This window comes from Rhamphochromis longiceps, linkage group LG20, assembly GCF_057381845.1.
Source record: "Rhamphochromis longiceps isolate RC_006_pf linkage group LG20, R_longiceps_female_GT1.1, whole genome shotgun sequence".
NCBI lineage: Eukaryota > Metazoa > Chordata > Actinopteri > Cichliformes > Cichlidae > Rhamphochromis > Rhamphochromis longiceps.
Genome location: NC_140576.1, coordinates 34374463 through 34392926, shown reverse-complemented (window position 1 = coordinate 34392926; position 18464 = coordinate 34374463). Strand labels below are relative to the sequence as shown.

At 38.5% G+C, this 18464-nt stretch overlaps 3 protein-coding genes across 3 annotated transcripts; 2 read left to right on the top strand and 1 right to left on the bottom strand.

Annotated features, from left to right (window-relative positions):
- Positions 1–1161: 1161 nt before the first annotated feature.
- Positions 1162–3861, top strand: LOC146645789 (polymeric immunoglobulin receptor-like). The gene is made up of 6 exons (XM_085395005.1): positions 1162–1237; positions 1661–1999; positions 2084–2407; positions 3138–3242; positions 3384–3418; positions 3523–3861. Exons 1-6 carry the CDS (start codon positions 1198–1200, stop codon positions 3652–3654), a joined length of 975 nt encoding a protein of 324 aa, XP_085251131.1. The 5' UTR covers positions 1162–1197; the 3' UTR covers positions 3655–3861.
- A 1346-nt stretch (positions 3862–5207) lies between these two features.
- Positions 5208–8417, top strand: LOC146645788 (CMRF35-like molecule 6). The gene is made up of 6 exons (XM_085392573.1): positions 5208–5253; positions 6371–6709; positions 7382–7462; positions 7988–8080; positions 8170–8225; positions 8313–8417. The coding sequence occupies exons 1-6, from the start codon at positions 5208–5210 to the stop codon at positions 8415–8417; spliced, it is 720 nt and encodes a 239-aa protein (XP_085248699.1).
- Positions 8418–10175: 1758 nt separating this feature from the next.
- LOC146645787 (torsin-1A-like) lies at positions 10176–16948 on the bottom strand. Its single transcript, XM_085394404.1, has 5 exons — positions 16720–16948; positions 13064–13329; positions 12786–12958; positions 10837–10964; positions 10176–10761 (listed from the first exon to the last, which is right to left on the bottom strand). Exons 1-5 carry the CDS (start codon positions 16946–16948, stop codon positions 10517–10519), a joined length of 1041 nt encoding a protein of 346 aa, XP_085250530.1. The 3' UTR covers positions 10176–10516.
- Between the last annotated feature and the right edge of the window lie 1516 nt (positions 16949–18464).

Here is an 18464-nt window from a genome sequence, read left to right as displayed (position 1 = left end):
AATCCTTAATTTATAAAACCTGGAGTGTTTCTGTGGACGTAAGATCTAGGCGTAACCAGGTGGTGGAGTGTGTCCACTTTGGTGGCCTCAGGATTTCATGTTTGCTTTTGACAGACAGATTGAGGTGATGTCCGCAGTGATGTGCAAGCTTTACTAATATGTTGTGTTAGAGAGAGACCTGAGCATAAAAGTGAAGCTGTCGATTTATCAGTCAGTCTATCTTCCTACCCTCACCTATGGTCACGAGCTCTGAGTAGTACCCGAAAGAATGAAGTCGTGGATACAAGCAGCAGAAATTAGTTTCCTCTAAGGAAGAGTGGCTGGGCTGTCCCTTGGAGATAGGGCAAGGAGCTGGGTCATTCAAGAGGGACTCAAAATAAAGCCACTGCTCCTCCACATCAAAAGAAGCCAGCTGAGGTGGTTTGGGCACCTGACAAGGATTCTTCCTGGGCGCCTTCACGGTGAGGAAGTCCAGGCATGTTGTACCGGGAGTTGCCCCGGAGCAGACCCAGGAGTTGCCTTGGAGATTATGTCTCCCGGCTGGCTGTCTCAGTGTCCCCCTGGATGAGCTGGAAGAGGATGCTGGGGTGAGGGAAGACTGCGTTTCTCTGCTCAGACTGTTACCCCCGTGACCTGAACCCTGTTAGGCACAAAAATCACACAGAAGTGTAAGAATCAGTCTCAGCACTTAAAAAATGATGCTGCAGTTTTTTTTGACACATCTGCCAGTTTGACCTTTTCAAGAAAAGAATATGTTTAAATATCTAAGGTGTTTGTTTAGTCAGTTTGTAGAGAATCATCCTTGTCAGTTGTATTCAACCAGGAGAAAGATCTGTCAACACCTGAGACGTAAATGCCAAATAGATACCAGTGAGGAAGAGTGAAGTGGTTTAACTGGAGGAAAGGGGTGACAGGCATCATCTAAAAATGTTCAACATTTATCTCAGGTTATTATTTCCAAATGAGGTCACAGTCAAAACAAAAATAAGGAAGACTGAGTGGGAAATTGAGTAAAAGCTCAGTTTTGGAGAAGGCGGCAGGGGGGTGACATAACAGTTTAGTGGAGTAACTTAACTCAGGAAGTTGGTAAAGGTTAAACTGAGAAGTTGCAAGGATTTATTTAAACACCAGACAGAGGCAGTTCTCCAGCCATTTGTTGATTGTCTGACTGTCAAACCAACAGGCTCAAGATTCAGAATGAATATCCACCATGTTCTGTTCTTCTGTGTCTTATCAGGTGAGTATCCGTCACCAGAATGACTCTTAAATACAGCAGCTCACATTTTGTGAAGTTTTCATTATCATTATTACCAGTTTCTGGGCAAAAAAAGTTAAATTCATACTAATTTATCTCTGAACACACAGAGACTATGAATTTGCAAATTTTGAATGTTTTTTTATTGATATTGATATCATTGTTTGTCAATAAAATAGTCCAAAATATTTCTTACTGTCCAGGGTTTAAATCCAAAACCCAGAAATGTCAAATTTGGATGACAAAAGCAAGAAAAACACACCTGCAAATTTCATAAATTAGAGACATTAGAGAAAATAATCAAAATACAAGAAGGTATTAAATTAGCTAAATACTCACAACTCTTGAGTTGAGTCACAAACAAGAGTTTTATATTGACCAAGGGTGTTGTTCTTTATATCACAGCAGGACTATTTGACAAAAATACTCATCTCATCAACGCACAAACAAACCTTTATACAAAAGTGGAAGGCGAAGACTTCAGAATTGAACTTGACCATGAAGTGCCTGCAGGAAGTAGAAAATATATCTGCAGGAATGACACTGAAAAGGAAGACATCCTCATTGAAACTACTGAAAACAGAGCTGAGAGTGGCAGATACATAATACGATATGACATAAGTGACAAGAAAGTGCATGCAGTCATCAAAGAGCTGACCCAGTCTGACTCTGGACGGTACAAAATTGGTGTGAGCAATTCTTCATCCCTGAATTTATTTCAGGTAGTAGAGCTCAAAGTTAGAGGTGAGTTTCTTCCAAAGTCAAGGATTTTATATTGATTGCTTCAGGTAGTTCTCTATGTCAGTCTATATTTTTATATCTCAACAGAACTCTGTGAAGAAGATATCACCAATGGTAAACCCAAAGTCTACAGTGCTACTGTGGGAGGAGAGGTTACAATCAGATGCCTCTTGCCTTTACATTCACGAAACATAAAGTTCCTCTGTAAAGATGAATGTAAAACAACGATCATCAACACAAATAATCTCACAATTATGAATGGCAGACATGAAATTGAGTATTGGAGTAACACGGTGTTTAACGTGACCATCACAAACCTAATCAAGTCGGACTCTGGGCGGTACAAGTGTGGCGTGCGAAAAAAAGATGCAAAAAATACATGCCTGGAATTTGAGATCTCAGTAACAGATGGTGAGTTTCTACTGGAAAATGTACCTGCATGTCTCCGGGTCTGATGAACGACTTTACTGATACATGCAATGGTCCATAGTAGTCCTTCCATTTGCTTTCATTGTGTTTTCAAGATGAAGAACGAACTTTTCCAGTCCAACTTGATGCAGTCTGCAGAAACCCTGTGTCAACTTACATCCCTTAATCAAAGAGTAGCAGGTTATAATCAAGCTTATATCTCATTTTAAAATGGGAGAATATGTGAGGCATCTTTTAGAGCCCTTATCACAAATAAAGTTCAGTATAACCAGAAAATCCTTTCCTTATCTGATTAAGTTTACTTCAATATCAGGAATCACACAAAGACGGTTACCACCTCAATAAGTTGATCCAGGGTTTCAGGCAGTTTGTTAAATTATTTTAATGTGCATAAAACTCTTTTCTCCTCAGTCGTTTAGTCCTCTTCTTTCAGCTGCAGTCCCAGGAGTGTTAAAAGTGAGATCATGCAATGAACAAGTATGAAAACAAGAATTAAAACCAGCAGGAATGAAGTTTGTAAGAGTCAGTGTTTATACAACTACTACTTTGGATCTTATTAAGCAGACTCCAATCCTGCTTCATCGTACAGACCTTGAAGGTGTACTATATGAGAGAAAATTACAAGCTAATTTGCCCGAGGTCATCTGCAATTCTCATGTGCAAATGGTTTAATTTGTTCAATCGTTCCCACTCTCCCCCGCCTCTCAATCAGGTAACATCCTGCTGCTGGCTGTATGCGTGACTGTGGTTGTGGTGCTACTCGCTGTTTTTGTTCTGCTCTTCTACAAACTGAAGATAAAGCGTAAGCGTGTTCAGTGTAAGTTACTTTTATTGTTTATTAAGTTTCTATTAACTCATTCACTGCCAGCCATTGGCAGTGAATTGACGGCTATAGACGTCAATTGCAGTGAATGAGTTAAAAGGAAAGAAAAAAACACGTTTCTGCTATATCTTACAGATGTGAACACGAGAGGTAATGGAAGAAATATGGAGGTATTTCTCTCTGAAATCAGTTATTTCAGCTATCACTCCTTGTCATCCCAATAATTTGTTTGTAGGTCTGTCTGTTTGCTTGATCGATTGTTTGTTTGTTTTAGGTTGCTGTCTATGATGATGTTGCTGAAGTCTACCAAAGTGCCACTGACGGGTCAACATACCAGGAGCTCAGCAGCAGGGAAGAAGCGCTGTACTCTTTATTTGAGCCTCCACCAAATGCAAATCTGCACTGATAATCAATAGGTTATGTTCGGGGGGGTTTCTTTCTGGTAGAATGTGTCTTTTCCTTTTCCTCACATTGTTTATAAATTTAGTTAGAAAAGAAGAAGAAAGGCAAAAGGTGTGGATTTACTTTGGTAAATCTTTTATTCAGTTAAAAGTAAGTGTTACCTGGTTAGTTATGGAGTATTCAGTAAAGATGTAGTAGTTTCTCGTGGTATTTTTGCTGCATGTGACAATAAAGCTTAAACAGTACGAACAATTTGGAGAGTTTTACTTTTTTTCATGTCTACATAATGAAATAAAGAGAAAAAACATAAAATCAACATTAGCCTTCACTGGTTTATTGCTAGGCAAGGAATGTCTCAAGTCAATGAGCGTGAAGTTAAATTTCAATGTTTAAATGATATCTGATCCCCTTAAATGCGGCCCTGTGAATGTAATTTATTGGTAATGTCACATGAATCATAATTATTCTTTTGTCTGCTAGATACATGTCAAGAACTTCCGTTTATTTCTATTCTTTTTCATGATGACTTCCACTTTCATTACTATTATTATAAGAAATCTGCATTGCTGTAATTTTTACGGCCCTGAGGAGGAACTCAGGTTACCTCAGGTTATATCTCAATATATATATATATATACAAACACAATATGCTATCCAGCCTCAATCTGACTCCACAGAATACTGATCACTTCTGACAGGAGATGTAGATGATCTATTTTTTCTTACATCTGTCTTCACCACAATAAGGAAGCGACTACTTGTCAGAGAGGCACCTGGTGTCTATTTTTAATCTCTTTGAAATTATACTGCAGAGTTTTCAGGAGGAGCTTATCAAATGTAACTAACTTTGATGTTCATATATTTACTCTTTGTAGAGTAAATATGTATATTTTAGAGACATTATCACGTAAACAGAGGATATGACTTACAAAATATATCCACTTCGTGTTGTATTAGGCACATGGCAACTTAGAACAAGACAAAAAGAGCATTTACCTTCTGCTGCCTTCATCAAAAATGGGCACTGATGTACATGAAATACATAAACTGTAAATAATTAAACAATGTGGTCAGACATACTGTGACCATTAAATTTCAGACAGTCAACATCCCAACAAAAAATACTCAGGTTGAAAAAGTTATTGTAGGAAGGAAGATGTGGCGTGAAAGTTCACTCCAGGTGAACCTCAGCGGGGGTTCAGTTAAAGTGTTTTTGTTTTTAAGATTTTATTTTCTGCAGCGTTAGCGGGGAGGGTAACCTTTGTGTTTTCAAAACAAAGAAAACAATCTTTAAATCCTATATTTTACTGGTAACCAGTGAAGATAGGCCTTTACTGGGCAAGTATTACTGGTGAATTCTGAACCAGCTGCAGGTCAATAGGACTGACTGATTCCTAACACAATTAAATGGTGGGTGTAGAAGAAAAGTTCAAAGCAAAATGAGGAAGTGAGACACTGAAGTGTGTAGCTTCAGCTTCCCGACTGCTCAGATATTTAGAGACTAGAAGCAGTGAAGTGATCTCCTGCAGTTTATTCTCCTACTGAATTAACTTCAGAATGAACATCCACTGTCTCCTCTTCTACTGGTCCTTCTTCTTCTCAGGTGAGAACTCATTGTCCTTCTCATCATATTGATTCAAGCGGTTTAAAGCAGCTATAGGTTCACTCAGGCGCTTTACTTTATAGTGCATTTCAGTGTTCCAGTATTAATCATATGCATCTGTTTCAATATATTTTTGTAATCTAATTTAGTAAGAACTAAAAGGAGTGTAAAAAAAAAAAAAAACCTATCTAAACCTAACTGGCCCAATGCTAAAAGAAAGGAAACCACGCAAATTGTGATTAATACTTATTTCCTTTTGTTTTCTGTCATAGTGCTATTTAATTTATGTTTGTATTTATTGTTACGTTTCGGTGTTGTCAGTTTTTTGTTTTTTGCGTGACTGTCATGTATTTCCTGCTTTACTTTGAAAGTCTGTGTTATCTTAGTGTGTTCAGTTTACGTTTCCTTGTCTCGTCAGGTCGAATTTGCCCCAGCTGTGTTTCCCTCCTGTGGTCCATTCCCTGATTGCTCCTTCTATGTATTTAAGCCTTGTGTTTCAGTATGTCATGGTCGCGATCTCCCCCCGTGTTGTAAATAAATAGTTTGTTGTAAATAGCTGTAAATGGGTTTTGTCAATACTTTCGTTTTGAGACACTTCCGTTTTGGGAATTTGGTGGAGAGCCTTAGTGGGTTTTTTTGTCGTGTGTTTTTTCCTTATTTTTATTTTCCTGCGTTGCACGCCGGTTGCCTAGGCCGGGGTGTAACATAATAAACATTATTTTGACAATTTTCCAGCCAAAAATTAACATTTGTATATATATTTGGTTTCCTTTGACGAAGTAGTAAAACCTTGTGCAAAGAAAGAAGGGAAACATATTTAATGAGAATGACATAAGGTAAAAAGAAAAAGAGTTTTAAAATTTTAACTTAGCAGTTAACTGACTGGACCTTTTAACCCAGAGTAAAATTTCCACACTGTAAGATTTAACAAATATAGAGTTAATTATATGAAAGAGAGACGAATGCAGACGTAAAACTTGATTGTCGGTAATAAACTAGATGAATTAAACAGAATCAGAGATAATGCTGAACGTTCTCAGCCTGATGCTGGATTCTGTTCAACAATTAACGTTTAACAGAAAAGAGTAATCACTATCATTATGTATGTTTTCCACAGCGCTGTGTAGCTGTGGGCTCATCAGTGCAAAAACAATCATCCACACAGAAGGAGGCAGTATCACAGTGGAGTGCTCCTTCTCCTTATCTGGAAGAAAAAAGTTTCTCTGTAAGGATAAATGCGAAGAAGGAGACGTTCTCATTGAAACTGAAGGTGACACAGCTCAAAGGGGCCGATATAGCATCCAGTATGAAGAGGGATCCTTTCCGGTATCGTCTACAGTTCTGTATGTGAGCTTCACAGAGCTCACAAAGTCCGACTCTGGACGATACTCGTGTGGTTTGGAACGGCCTCTCTTACCAGACTCATATCAGGAGTTTGAAGTCAGAGTTATAGATGGTGAGTTTCTTCGTCATTTATAAATAAGGACAAATCAAAATCCTCAGTCATAATCCTCACAATGCATTGCATTTTTATGGATCAGCCATAAAGTTTTCACCATTTCGTTTCATCTGTTTTGTGTAATACAAGTGCCGCACCTGCAGATTTACCTGCAAGAACAGTCAAGACATGTTTTACTTTACAATCCAATATTGAGCCAGTATTGATAATATTAAAACTTTACAATTTTAACATGAGGTTAAAAAAAACTAAACAAAAAAAAACAACCTTTTACTGTTAAAGTCTGATGTGAGCCTTTGTTTCAGACATGAAGGTCACAAATAAGAAAAATGACCTCACATAGACATTGAACAATCCCACTTAATTCTTAAGTCATGCCTTAAACCAAGTAATGGTTTAAGAAATCAATGGTTCTACTTTTTATTATCAAGATTTCTGCAAATGTTAGCTTATTGTGTTCCCGGGTAACATGTATAAAAAATACTCTGGTCCAAAAATACAGTAATTGGTGGCGACAGTCGTTTCATTTTTTTTATAGATTACAGACAGCTGCTGATCTTTTAAATGTCATATTATTATATTTAAATCAATAAACTTAGTTGTTGGTCATAAAGTATTGCATGCATCATGCAGCTACATTAATTAACTGGTTTATTTTGTTATTCACAGCCTTGAAGACTTTCCCTGAGACACTGAGGCAGCTTGAACAGCAGCAGACTGGCGAAACAGCTCAGGCTCTCAGTTTCAAAGGTACGAGTGTGCGCAGCTGCCTCTCTCATATCTACAGAATATTTTGTTATTTATAACAAAATGTAAAGACTACTTCAAGTTTTTAAAACCTTATTTTAGGAGTCAGTCAGAAAGCTTGACTTGTGACTCTCTGGAGTGTTTTTATTGTCTGGTCTGAGTGAAATAAAGTTGATGCCTTGGACTTGGGAGCTGAGAAAGCACAAATAAGCATGTTGAGCAAAAATAAGCAAAAAGAACTCCCTGTATTTTCCTTGTCCTTGAAAATATTTGTCATCTGACTGCTCTTGTATATACAGATTCATGACTATATACACAAAATGAAAATTTTTCACTTTTAAGCTGTTAAAAGTACATTTTTGAAGGCAGACGTGGTTGGAAGTAGCATAAATAAACTTTATATACTGTCTATATATTCTACATCAAAAGGTATTTAAGTGGGTATTCACTTAAATAATGATTTAATTATTAGTCATTTAATTTTTCTGATGTTTTCTTTTACTCCTCTGTCTCTTCTTCTCTGCTCAGCTCATGTCCTGCCTCTGGTCACATGTGTCACTGTGCTGTTTGCTGCTGTTGTGTTGGTCTTCTACAAATGGATCAGAATAAGGGAGACTGATGGTGAGTGGTTCTCTAGCTCAATATTAATAATCTTTTAACTAAACAGAAAAAGAAAAGAAACAAAAAGCTTTTGTATTTGCGCTCCACAGGTTTGACCACCAGGAGGCAGTCAGACACAAAGAACAACACAAGCAGAAACCTGGAGGTGAATCATCTCTGTTTATGTCTAAATTCAGAGGCTGGATCACCGAGTATATGAATGTAGAACTAATACTTTACACTGTGTTGTCAGTTTTCCACATGCAGGAAGTGCTCTCCAGTCTCTAGATGTGCAGACTTCACCCCCCCAGTGGATGAAACCTGCAGCAGTCATAATAAAATCTACTGTAACCTCTGAACCTTTGTTTCACCTTCTCACCATCAGAACTAATGCAACTAAAACGATCTAATCACTCACCAAACAATTTATTAGGAACATCTTGCTTTTACCAGGTTGGGGCCACTTGTCCCATGCTGGAAGCACCTGCCGTGTGGTCATCAGGTGTTGTACATGTTTAGCAACAATACTCATGAAGGCTGTGGCACTTAAACAATGCACAGTTGGCACTAAAGCCCCTTTTCCATTAGTACCTATTCGACTCGCCACAACTCTACTTGTATGTGTGCGCTTGTCGTCAAACGCATCTCTTATGACTCGAGTGATGCTCTTAAAGGGAGCAGCTAAAAGAAAAAGAACATTAAGATCAGAAAAACATCTTGAATCCCCAAAAGACTGTTTATATGTGATATAGTGTTTGTTCAGTTTGCTTATAAATGTTATAATTGTGCCAAAAAGGACCTCCCAAGGTGTATAACCTAATAAACAAACCAGTCTTTATTTAGGTGAAAAACTGAAGTCCATAAAAATCCACAAAGAAAACTCAGAAATGACTCCAAAATCTTCCTGAGCTCCAGAAGCAAACATGAATAGGCAAAATAAGCAAACTACAGAATAAGGAGAACAGTACACAGGGTTGAAATTCAGGCCAAAAACACAGATGGTCTGACTATGGAGAAAGGGGAGAGAATTAATTTATATACACACAGTAGGCAATAAGGAAAGACTGACAATACCTAAAGTGTCAGGCTGTGTGGCAGGCAGGACGAAGGAGCAGGACTCAAGACAGAGGATTAAAATCAAAACGGCAGCTTTTATTGCTGGAAAAAACTAACATCAAATGCGAAACTAAACTAGAAAAAGGAAACAAGAAACTTCAACAAGAAAACAAACCAGAATCTGTCAACTTGGCATAATGAGGGTACAACACAACAAAGAATAAGGGAAAACCCAGGGCTTATATAAACAGTGGGATAACAAGGGAATGAGACACAGGAGGAGAAAACAGCTGGGAGTAATCAGACTCAATAAGACAAAAAAAAGCAAAGCAGAATCCAATGACTAAAAACAGACTGTCAAAATAAAAGAGGAAGTATAAAACAGAGAAGCGGACTCTACACTGAGGCAGAGGATTGAACCATGGGACGGGAAAAAAGCACAGAGTAGATATAACATGGACACAGGGAAGGCACACTGACTGAAACTATAAGCTAGAGCAACACAATATAACCTCAAAACAACTAAAACCACGAATAACAAATAATGAAGAAATATTAATTAAACACAAAACACTGGGTCACACCCAGGACCATGACATTGAGAATTACACACAGCTGAACAAGATCAGATAATGAGATTTGAGAAAGTAAAATAAAAACAAGGCACAAAAGACAAAGACTGTCAACTTAAAACAGAAAGTAAACATGACGGAGAAACAAGAAACAAAGTATACAAGGGAAGCTTAAGTAAACTTAAAGACAAATCATTACAACAACATGATGTCACAGCCCTGGGCCTCGGAGGGAGTGAGACCTCCCTTTGCTTCAAGCAAATCCAAGAGTGCAAGGACTCGTTGACAATTGGTTAATTGGAGTCCTGTGCCTCCCTCTCGTATGCAGATTGAAGTGTGACAGCCCACGCAGATGATTGGCTGCCTGGGGATCCCATGGTAATCCAAGAGCAACGAGTGGCTGATTGTGTGCACCTGCGGTTATAAAAGGCTGAAGCGCCTTCACTCTGTTCACTTCTTTCTAATCAATGATTTTAGATGTTATTTTTTTCTCTTTTTATATAAGCAAATATGTGTTTTTGTGCTTGAGTAAATTAAAGCCCAATTTAAAAAATATAAGATGTACTATGTTTCATATTATAATCATGATGGTTTTCTTTTGCGTGTATGCCAAAAATCCTGTCAAGCGGAATCAAAACATTCTTGTAAGCATAAAAAATTCCTGCAACACATTTTGGAAAACTTTATATATGTAATATGAGACAGAAAATGGCATCATATTTATATTTGAAAATCTTGTTTTCTGTAACATGCTTTGCTGACTTTTGAGTTGTCTAGTTTAGAGTTAATAAAATCTTACATACAGTAGAAATCAGAGTAGAATCAGTCTTCATCTGTATAAGTGCACCCTATTTGCTACTGTCTTGCAGCCACTCACGGAAAATACTTGCTCCAGTTTGGGGTGATAGACTAAACTTCTGGCCACCTGGTCTGCCACATTTTCATCTGGCTGAAGACCTTTGTCTCTCATCGCAGCCATCGCACACTGTACAACATGTTTGTACTCCAGAGGCAGGAATGGGATGAAAACATCAACCAGACAACTGTCAATAAAAGTTGACTTTGAAAAACCGCCTACAAAGAGAGATTTTCAGTAAGGAAGATGATCATCGTAAGTGGTGAACGATAAAGACATAAGGATACACTCACTTTGATCACTGTTGAAAACTATAGGAGAAATGAAACTTTCAAAATCTTTGAGCATCATCTCTTCTCGATCTTTTCCATTTTTCCAGAAATCTACAGCTGTTTTTGTAATTTGATCTGCTCCTGTATTGCTGTGAGAAAGAAAAAAGAAATAGTAAAAACATAAGAAGTGTCATAATGTGAATGAGCAACTGGTCCGTTTTCAAATATTTTGTATTTTATAATAGGTGATAACAAATATAACTATAATATATTTTATAGATAGTAGATGCTAAGATAGCATCTTAGTTAGTTTGTTAGTTATCACTTTTCTGATCACATGCCTGTTATCATCCAAATTTCGGTGCCATGTCCTCCAGTTAAACCTCTTTTACCTGCGCATGAATTCTGCATCATAACTCCTGCTACTGCTGGACATTTCTCGGCTGTTTATCAGAATATTGGTGTCCCTTCCTTGGACAATTGTTCCCTTAAGCCGCATGCTGATCATTTGCTCACTTTGTTCAATACCACTTGTTCAAATGTTCTTGATATTGTTGCTCCTTTTAAATAAAACAAGTTTAATAGGTCTAAAATGATCCTTGGTTAAACTATGTCACTCGGGCTGTCAGAAGGACGTGCAGAAAAGCAGAAAGATGTTTTTCTGTCGATAAGGTTGATACTATCAGGTCTCATATCTCTCCTCCAGGTTATGATCCCTCTGTTCCCCTATTTTCCTCAGTTGTGTTTGATCACTTTGAGCCTTTTTCAGTGAGCACTCTGCCCGAAATAGTCTCCCATCTTAACCCCTCTATGTGTCACTTTGACATAATCCCCTCTCGCCTTTTCTTTTTTTTTTTTCTTTCTCACCAAATAGACCATCCCAGCCTTGCCGTATTGGTCTATTTAATTTACCTTTGCTTTAATTGATTATTTTATTTTATTTTCACTTGCTAAACACGGGACAGACTTGACTGGGGAAAAGAAAAGGGAAAGAAAGAGGGAAAGAAAAATAGCGGGGAAGAGGAACGGTGATAAAGGGCAAAAAACAAAAACCAACAAAACAAACAGACAAAAAATACATAAATCAATCACCTGGATCACCTGCTAAGAAAGAAAAAAGAGAAAACAAGCAAAAAAAAAAAGCAATATAATAAACAACATCATTGCGATGACCTATGCAAATATAACAGTAAATACTAAATATTGAATGTTGTTGTGCAGCATGCAGGACCGACAGCGCACAGTGTGCTTTGAGGTAGGAGCCAAAAAGGGTGTAGTTTGTGTGTGTGATCACCCGTGTGTACACCTGTGAGCATGGACGCGCTTGTATTTAAAAGGTTCCTTCATGTAATGATCTGCTAGAGGGTGTGTGTGGGGGGGGGGGGGGGCATAGCCCCATCCTCCTGGGCATGAAGCAGGTATGGGGGAGATCCAGGCTCCAGAGGCCCTCAGAGCACAAGAGACCAAGGAAGACGAACAGAGGGGCAGCCGCCACTGTCCCAGAAAGAGCTGAGGAGAGCCCCAGATGAGGGGTCACTCAGCAGCCACGTAGCAGAAGCCAGAGGGAGTTGCAGTGACGTGCCCGTGAGCTCCGCCAGCAGCCAGCTGTGCCAGAGTGACCGAGCCCCAGGCCGAGAGGCCGAGGGCACCCCACCCCCGAAGTGGCCCAAGCGAGCCCCAGGCTCCAGGCCCCGACAAGCAGCCACCAGGAGTGAGCCAGTGCGTACCTGGACGCCCATCACCGAACACAAAGAACCACCAACGCACCGACGTCTGAGAGCATCTGCCACTGGCAGGGGGAGTGGTGGGGGGAGATAGGCCTCCATACCTTGGATGGCCTGAGATGTCCCTAGAGAGGTGGCATCTGATACCCGACCTGACATATATTGTAACAAATTAAGTTATTTTACCAGTCCCTAACAAAGTGGAAGCATTAAACTTACCCTCTGGAAAGGCTTCCAGATTTTTACCTGAGAAAGATGATGATCGATCTTTGAAAAAAAACTCCTTCCACTTTTCCATAGTCCAGATATGGCTTTATGCTGTCAATCAAACCAGGAGGAATTTCGTCCATCTCATCAAATATGAACATTGAGCGTTCACAGTTTGTAACGCTGTTTTTGATCCACTCCTGTAACTGAGACTGAGGAGAGAGCAGCAAATAGAATTAATACAGACAGAACAGACAAACCAATTAGAACAAATAAACTGAGTTTCACTTGAAAATGAAACACATGATACTCCATACTTTATAGGTAACAATTTCACTTCGATGGGGGAATTGAAGTGTAGCTGAGCGCACGTGAACAAACTTGCTGTGATATCCCTTCTTGTAAACGTTGTCTGCAATCAGCTCGCTAACAAAGTTCTTTCCTGTGCCAGTTGGTCCGTGCAGAGAGAGCACCAGAGGCTTCTTCGGGTTATCATCTTTCATAAATCCACTCACAGCTTTGAAGATGATGTCTGATGCAATGTGTTGTCCAAAGAGTTTGTTTCCCAGGTCAGCCTTCAGACCTATAGAGTGGAAGAGTACAGAAAGTCACCAAGATCAGTTGCTAAAAAGTGACTGAAATTACACTAATCCAGTAAAATTCTACTTCCTGTGGTAACCTAACATGTCAAGTCAGCCTTCAGACCTTGAGAATACAAAGCAGAAAGTCAGCAGGATTAGTGACTGAAAATGTGACTGAAGTGAGAGGAGGTTTAAAAGAAAAGCTATTTGAGCAAGGGTGGACTTAGCAGATCTACCCACGCAAAAATTGAGACAAAATTAATTTTTTGTTCAGTGAATGGAGAAATTGCATAGACTGCACAAGAGCCCTGTCTACTTTCCAAAGGGGTGGGCAGGCTGCAGGCCGACAAAAATGTGTAGATCTTCACTCCTACAGCAATGACTGTTGCTCTGAGAAACCATCATACAACTTGTGTACATGTGTAGTTTAGTGGAGTTGTCTACAGTGCTAACTTTTGTTAAGTATCATATACAAAACTGCCATCTCAAAAATGCCAGGATCTCAATATGGACTCAAAACAGAAGCCTGCTACTAATAAATACGGCTTTTTAGTGCCTAGCCTGATCAAGTATCTCCATAAAGATTTTTAACGCTCAATAACTGCTGTCTTTTCAGCCAGTCGTGGTTCATGTCATGAAGTCATTACAGTTAAAGTTAAAGAAACAGAGCAACAGAACTGACTTTTTGTCAGCCTGACTACAGTGCTGAAGAGAAATGTAGGGTTGTTCTTATTTTCTTCAATCAGTGATGAATAGTAAAATGATCTAGCTTTATAGAGGGCTTTTTTATAAAGCAGTAAACTACTTTTCCAGACTAAAAGATGATCTTCTAAATTAGTGCACGCCATTCCTTCTCAGGCTTTAACCTCCTAGGACCTGGCGTCCACATATGTGGACATCACATTTTGGGTTATTTAGACCAGAATACTCAATTTTGCTCTGCAAGGGCCTGATATCCACTGACGAGGACTTTATAATGCTACTGTTCAATTGAAATTTTAAACGAATATCCTCATATGTGGCTCTCATTTTCTTAGAAACAAAAATTAGGTTAAAAATAATCTGGTAATTCTTTGTTTTTACATTCATCGGGTCCCAATCAGTCCAAATATCAAAGAGAAATTAAAAATGCATGCTGTGGAAGAGTTTGGGACTTAGGAGGTTAAGGTGAGTTTTTGAGAGTTATACCAGGAAATCAAATACTTCTGATTTAAGGCTCTCTGTTTCTGAGAAGCTACAGTATCCAGTCATCCACAGTGAAGATGTAAAACCATTAACAGTATAATCGACCTCTGTTGGATTTGCGTTCATGTAGCTGCTCTCCACTGTGTTGGTTCAGGGCATTGAAGATGATAACAGTGGGTGAATTATATTTTTCAACTTAGTTACAGTGTTTTCAGAAAGATATCTACTGTGATGAAATCTACTACCCAGTGCTGTGTAACCAAAATGTAAATGTTTTTAGGAAATGATCAGAAAAAAGAGGTATTTCAGGAAATAATGTTAAATGTTACGTTTCTATGCCATATGTCAGAACAAGATCTAGAGTGTGATTAAAGTGCTGGGGGGCTCTTTTACATTTAGAATTAATTTAATTCAGTCTAATAACAGATTAAATGCTATGCTGAGGCTGTCATTGTTAGCATCTAAACATATATTAAAGTCTGACCACTAAATCAGATTAAATAAAAGCCCTGAGAAATCAGACAAAAACTTTGTGTAAGGCCCAGGTGGACGATAGATAATAACAAATAAAACAGGTTTTTGAGTTTTCCAGTTAGAGTGGACAAGGCTAAGCATCAGACTTCAAATGAATCAAAACTCTGTCTGGGTCTTTGGTTAATTGAGAGTGGAAGACTGCTGCCACACACCCTCCTCAGCCTGCGCTTCAAGGATTCTGATAGTATGACTCGGGGGTGTTGATTTATTTAAACTAACATAGAAACATCAAGGATGATCCAGAAGCAATCTTATCTGGGGCAAAGCTAATTTAAAATAAACTGAAGCAAAGTGCAAAACTGTTCTGTGGTCAGATTTGATCAAATCTGTTGGGGTTTTTTTGTTTTTGTTTTTTGGGGTTGTTTTTACCAGCACTCAGTTCAAAGCCTGCATTTGCTGATAGGATGTTCGTGCATTAGTACCTATGGAACTGGCAGCTTGAACAGCTGGAAAGACTTTTAGAGTAACATATGCTATCATTTCTTTTTCTGCAGGGAAAGCTTTGCATACTTCAGGAAGACTGTGTTAAATCACACACTACATCTATTGGAGATTATGTATCTGAATTTCAGGAGCGGGACCACGCCTCCAAACACGCTCCTTCCGGTTGCATCTATATAGGTTCCCCCCAGTTCCACAAACTGTTCATTCTCGTTTACGTGCCCCATCCACCCTCCCTCCTTGTTCTCAGTTCTTTAACTTCTTCACTTCTATTTAATACATGGGGATCTGCCAGGCCCGGGAGCCGTCGCCAGTCCCCTTCGAGGCCTTCCCCACACCGCAGCTCAATTCATGTCCAAGCATCACCTTTACCTACTAAAACGCTGTAAATCCTAAAATGAAGACGTGGGCCCAGCTAGTGAATTACAACAGCATGACTTTGTAGAAGACTCTGGATGCTTTACATTGAGCTCTTTGCCCAGTAGATTTACATTTAAAAAACATTACATAATAATTATCAATTGAAATAATATCAATATCTGTACTGTATATCTATGGAGCTATTTTTTTAATCATACTAGAATGCTAGTTCTAGTAAAGCAGAGATCACAAGCATTTCAGAAGCAGTCAAGTAAGCTAGGACTTTTGCGCCCCACCCTGAAAGCAGGTTAAACCAGCACGGCTGCTTCTTGGGTTTTGTTTTAAGAGACAAAAGACACTTTGATATCTAGACTGTGTAGAATCACAAAGACTCAAGGTTACACAGTTCTCCCTTTTCTACATGGCAAATGTATGAATAATAATAATGATGATAATAATACACAGTGGATCACCCAAACTGTGTGACCATGTTTGCTTCTGTATTAATCTTTTATATTGTTTTGTATTTTTTTCATGTAGATTATTTAATATACAGTAGTTTTCAGTAACCACAAGGACTTATAATTTGGAAATACAATAAATATTTGTGTTGTATTATTTTGTTATATGGACTTTTGTTTTCAAGGCAGATGCACCCCAGTTGATTTAGGGGGTGGACTTCAGCCCACTACCAAGATCCAACCTGTAAAGGTGCTGTATCTGTGTCATTTATAAACTATATTCTTGTCATCGGTCTTTTTTCTAAACTCAATTTAAATCATGGAAATTGGTTACCTTCCCAAGTAAAGTTAAAAATTAATAATTAGACCTTTACTGTTTAGATTTCACAAGCTGTTTGCTGGGTGTGTTACCTGTCTTGTTGAAGGAAATCCAGTATGAATTACAGCTCTCGCCCCTAATAGAATTCCATGTCTCTTTGATATTAGGGAATTTGAAACTGCTGAAGGGCTCAGTTTCCTTGATCACAGTGGAGGAAAGTAGAATCCACAGCAGCAGGACATGTTGCTTCCTTGGTTTCATTTTGCAAGTATTGCACCTTAAACTAGCCCAAAGAACAAACTGACTAAGAGTTAACATCATGTAACTTCAGGGCGTTTCATCGTGAAATCTAAAAATAGACATCAGTTCAAACATACAAAAGGAAAGCAGTCTGTCCTCTCAAACAGTGTTGTGTCACTTATAGTATCGAATAGTCCCTGTTTTCATTAACCCTGTATTGTAGCGCCATCTTGTGGCCATAGTTGGCCATTGTCTTTGTAACGTGTGTGAACATTCATTCATCATTTTATACTTTACACTTTATTCTACACTTTACTAAGTACACAGTTAAACTGCTTATTATTGCAAATATCTAATCAGCCAATCACATGAAGGCAGTGTTAAAATGTACCTTGAAAGACAAACACCGAAATACCATTAGCTCAACATTTTTTTGTTTGTAACAGCGTGGCAATGAACATTTAGATGTCCACTGCTGTTCTAGCAGAAGGGTATCATTTGCAATGGTAACTGATTTAGTTTTACACACTTGAGTTTCATAATAAGACTGCCAGCCAGTTTCCCCTGTACCCGAATAATTTCCTGAATGTTACTCTAGCAAACTCTTAAAAATAACATTTATTGGTTTACAGTTTTAAAAACATTACACGCCAATAAATGATCAACCATTTGTTGTCCTGTAATAAGTCATAGTGATGTAAAAATATTAATATTAATGTTCTTTTTTACTGAAAGAAGGTCGGGAGACAATCTAGTGGTTCACACTATTTTATTATCAAACAATTCGAGATGCACAGCTGTGCACACAAAGTACAATTTGTAACTTAAAGGGCATATTAAAGACAGAAAATACATGTGATTGGCCATTGATGGAGAGAGTCTGTGGTTTAAACTTGATTCTGATTTGTCCTCCTTGTGTTCTTTCGGCATGCCAATTGTTGGTGTTGGTGTCAGCTTTAACCCGACACCTTAAAGTTTCTGTGCCTTGCCCCACCATCACCAGTGCAGGAACACCATTCTATCATAACCCCCCACTCATTTCTAAGGCAGCTCTCGCTGATAGTGATCTGTATTGGTGTCAGTGTGAGCCAGTCTACCTTCAACACGCCTCTTCATACCATGAAGTTAAATGCATGCAACTTTCTAATAAGAAGCTAATCAACTCTATTATGAACATACATTACAATTATTATTAAAAAGGTTATTAAAACTTATTTCTAACATATTTACAGTTGGGCTGTTGATGATGTGAATAAGCTGGTTGTGACTGCTACACCTCTGGATCACTAAAGCGTGGTCCTTCAGACGTTCATTCCCACTCTACCTTTCAACAAATTCGTCTCATAAGGGAAACAACCAGGTCGTGTAAGAAAAAGCTAATGTTCTGTCATATTACCTGCTGGTGCTATAACTTTAAAACCACTCCCTTCATAATCAAGCTTTAAAAGTCCTAGATAGCAAACCAGTTTTATCACTGCAATGTTCTTGGTAAATATAAAATTATGTTTTGTTAAGTTCTTTATTCATATGCGTGACTATGTGTCATTTTATTAAGACTTGGGCATTGTTTGTGATTTTGACATATCAGCTTGGGTGT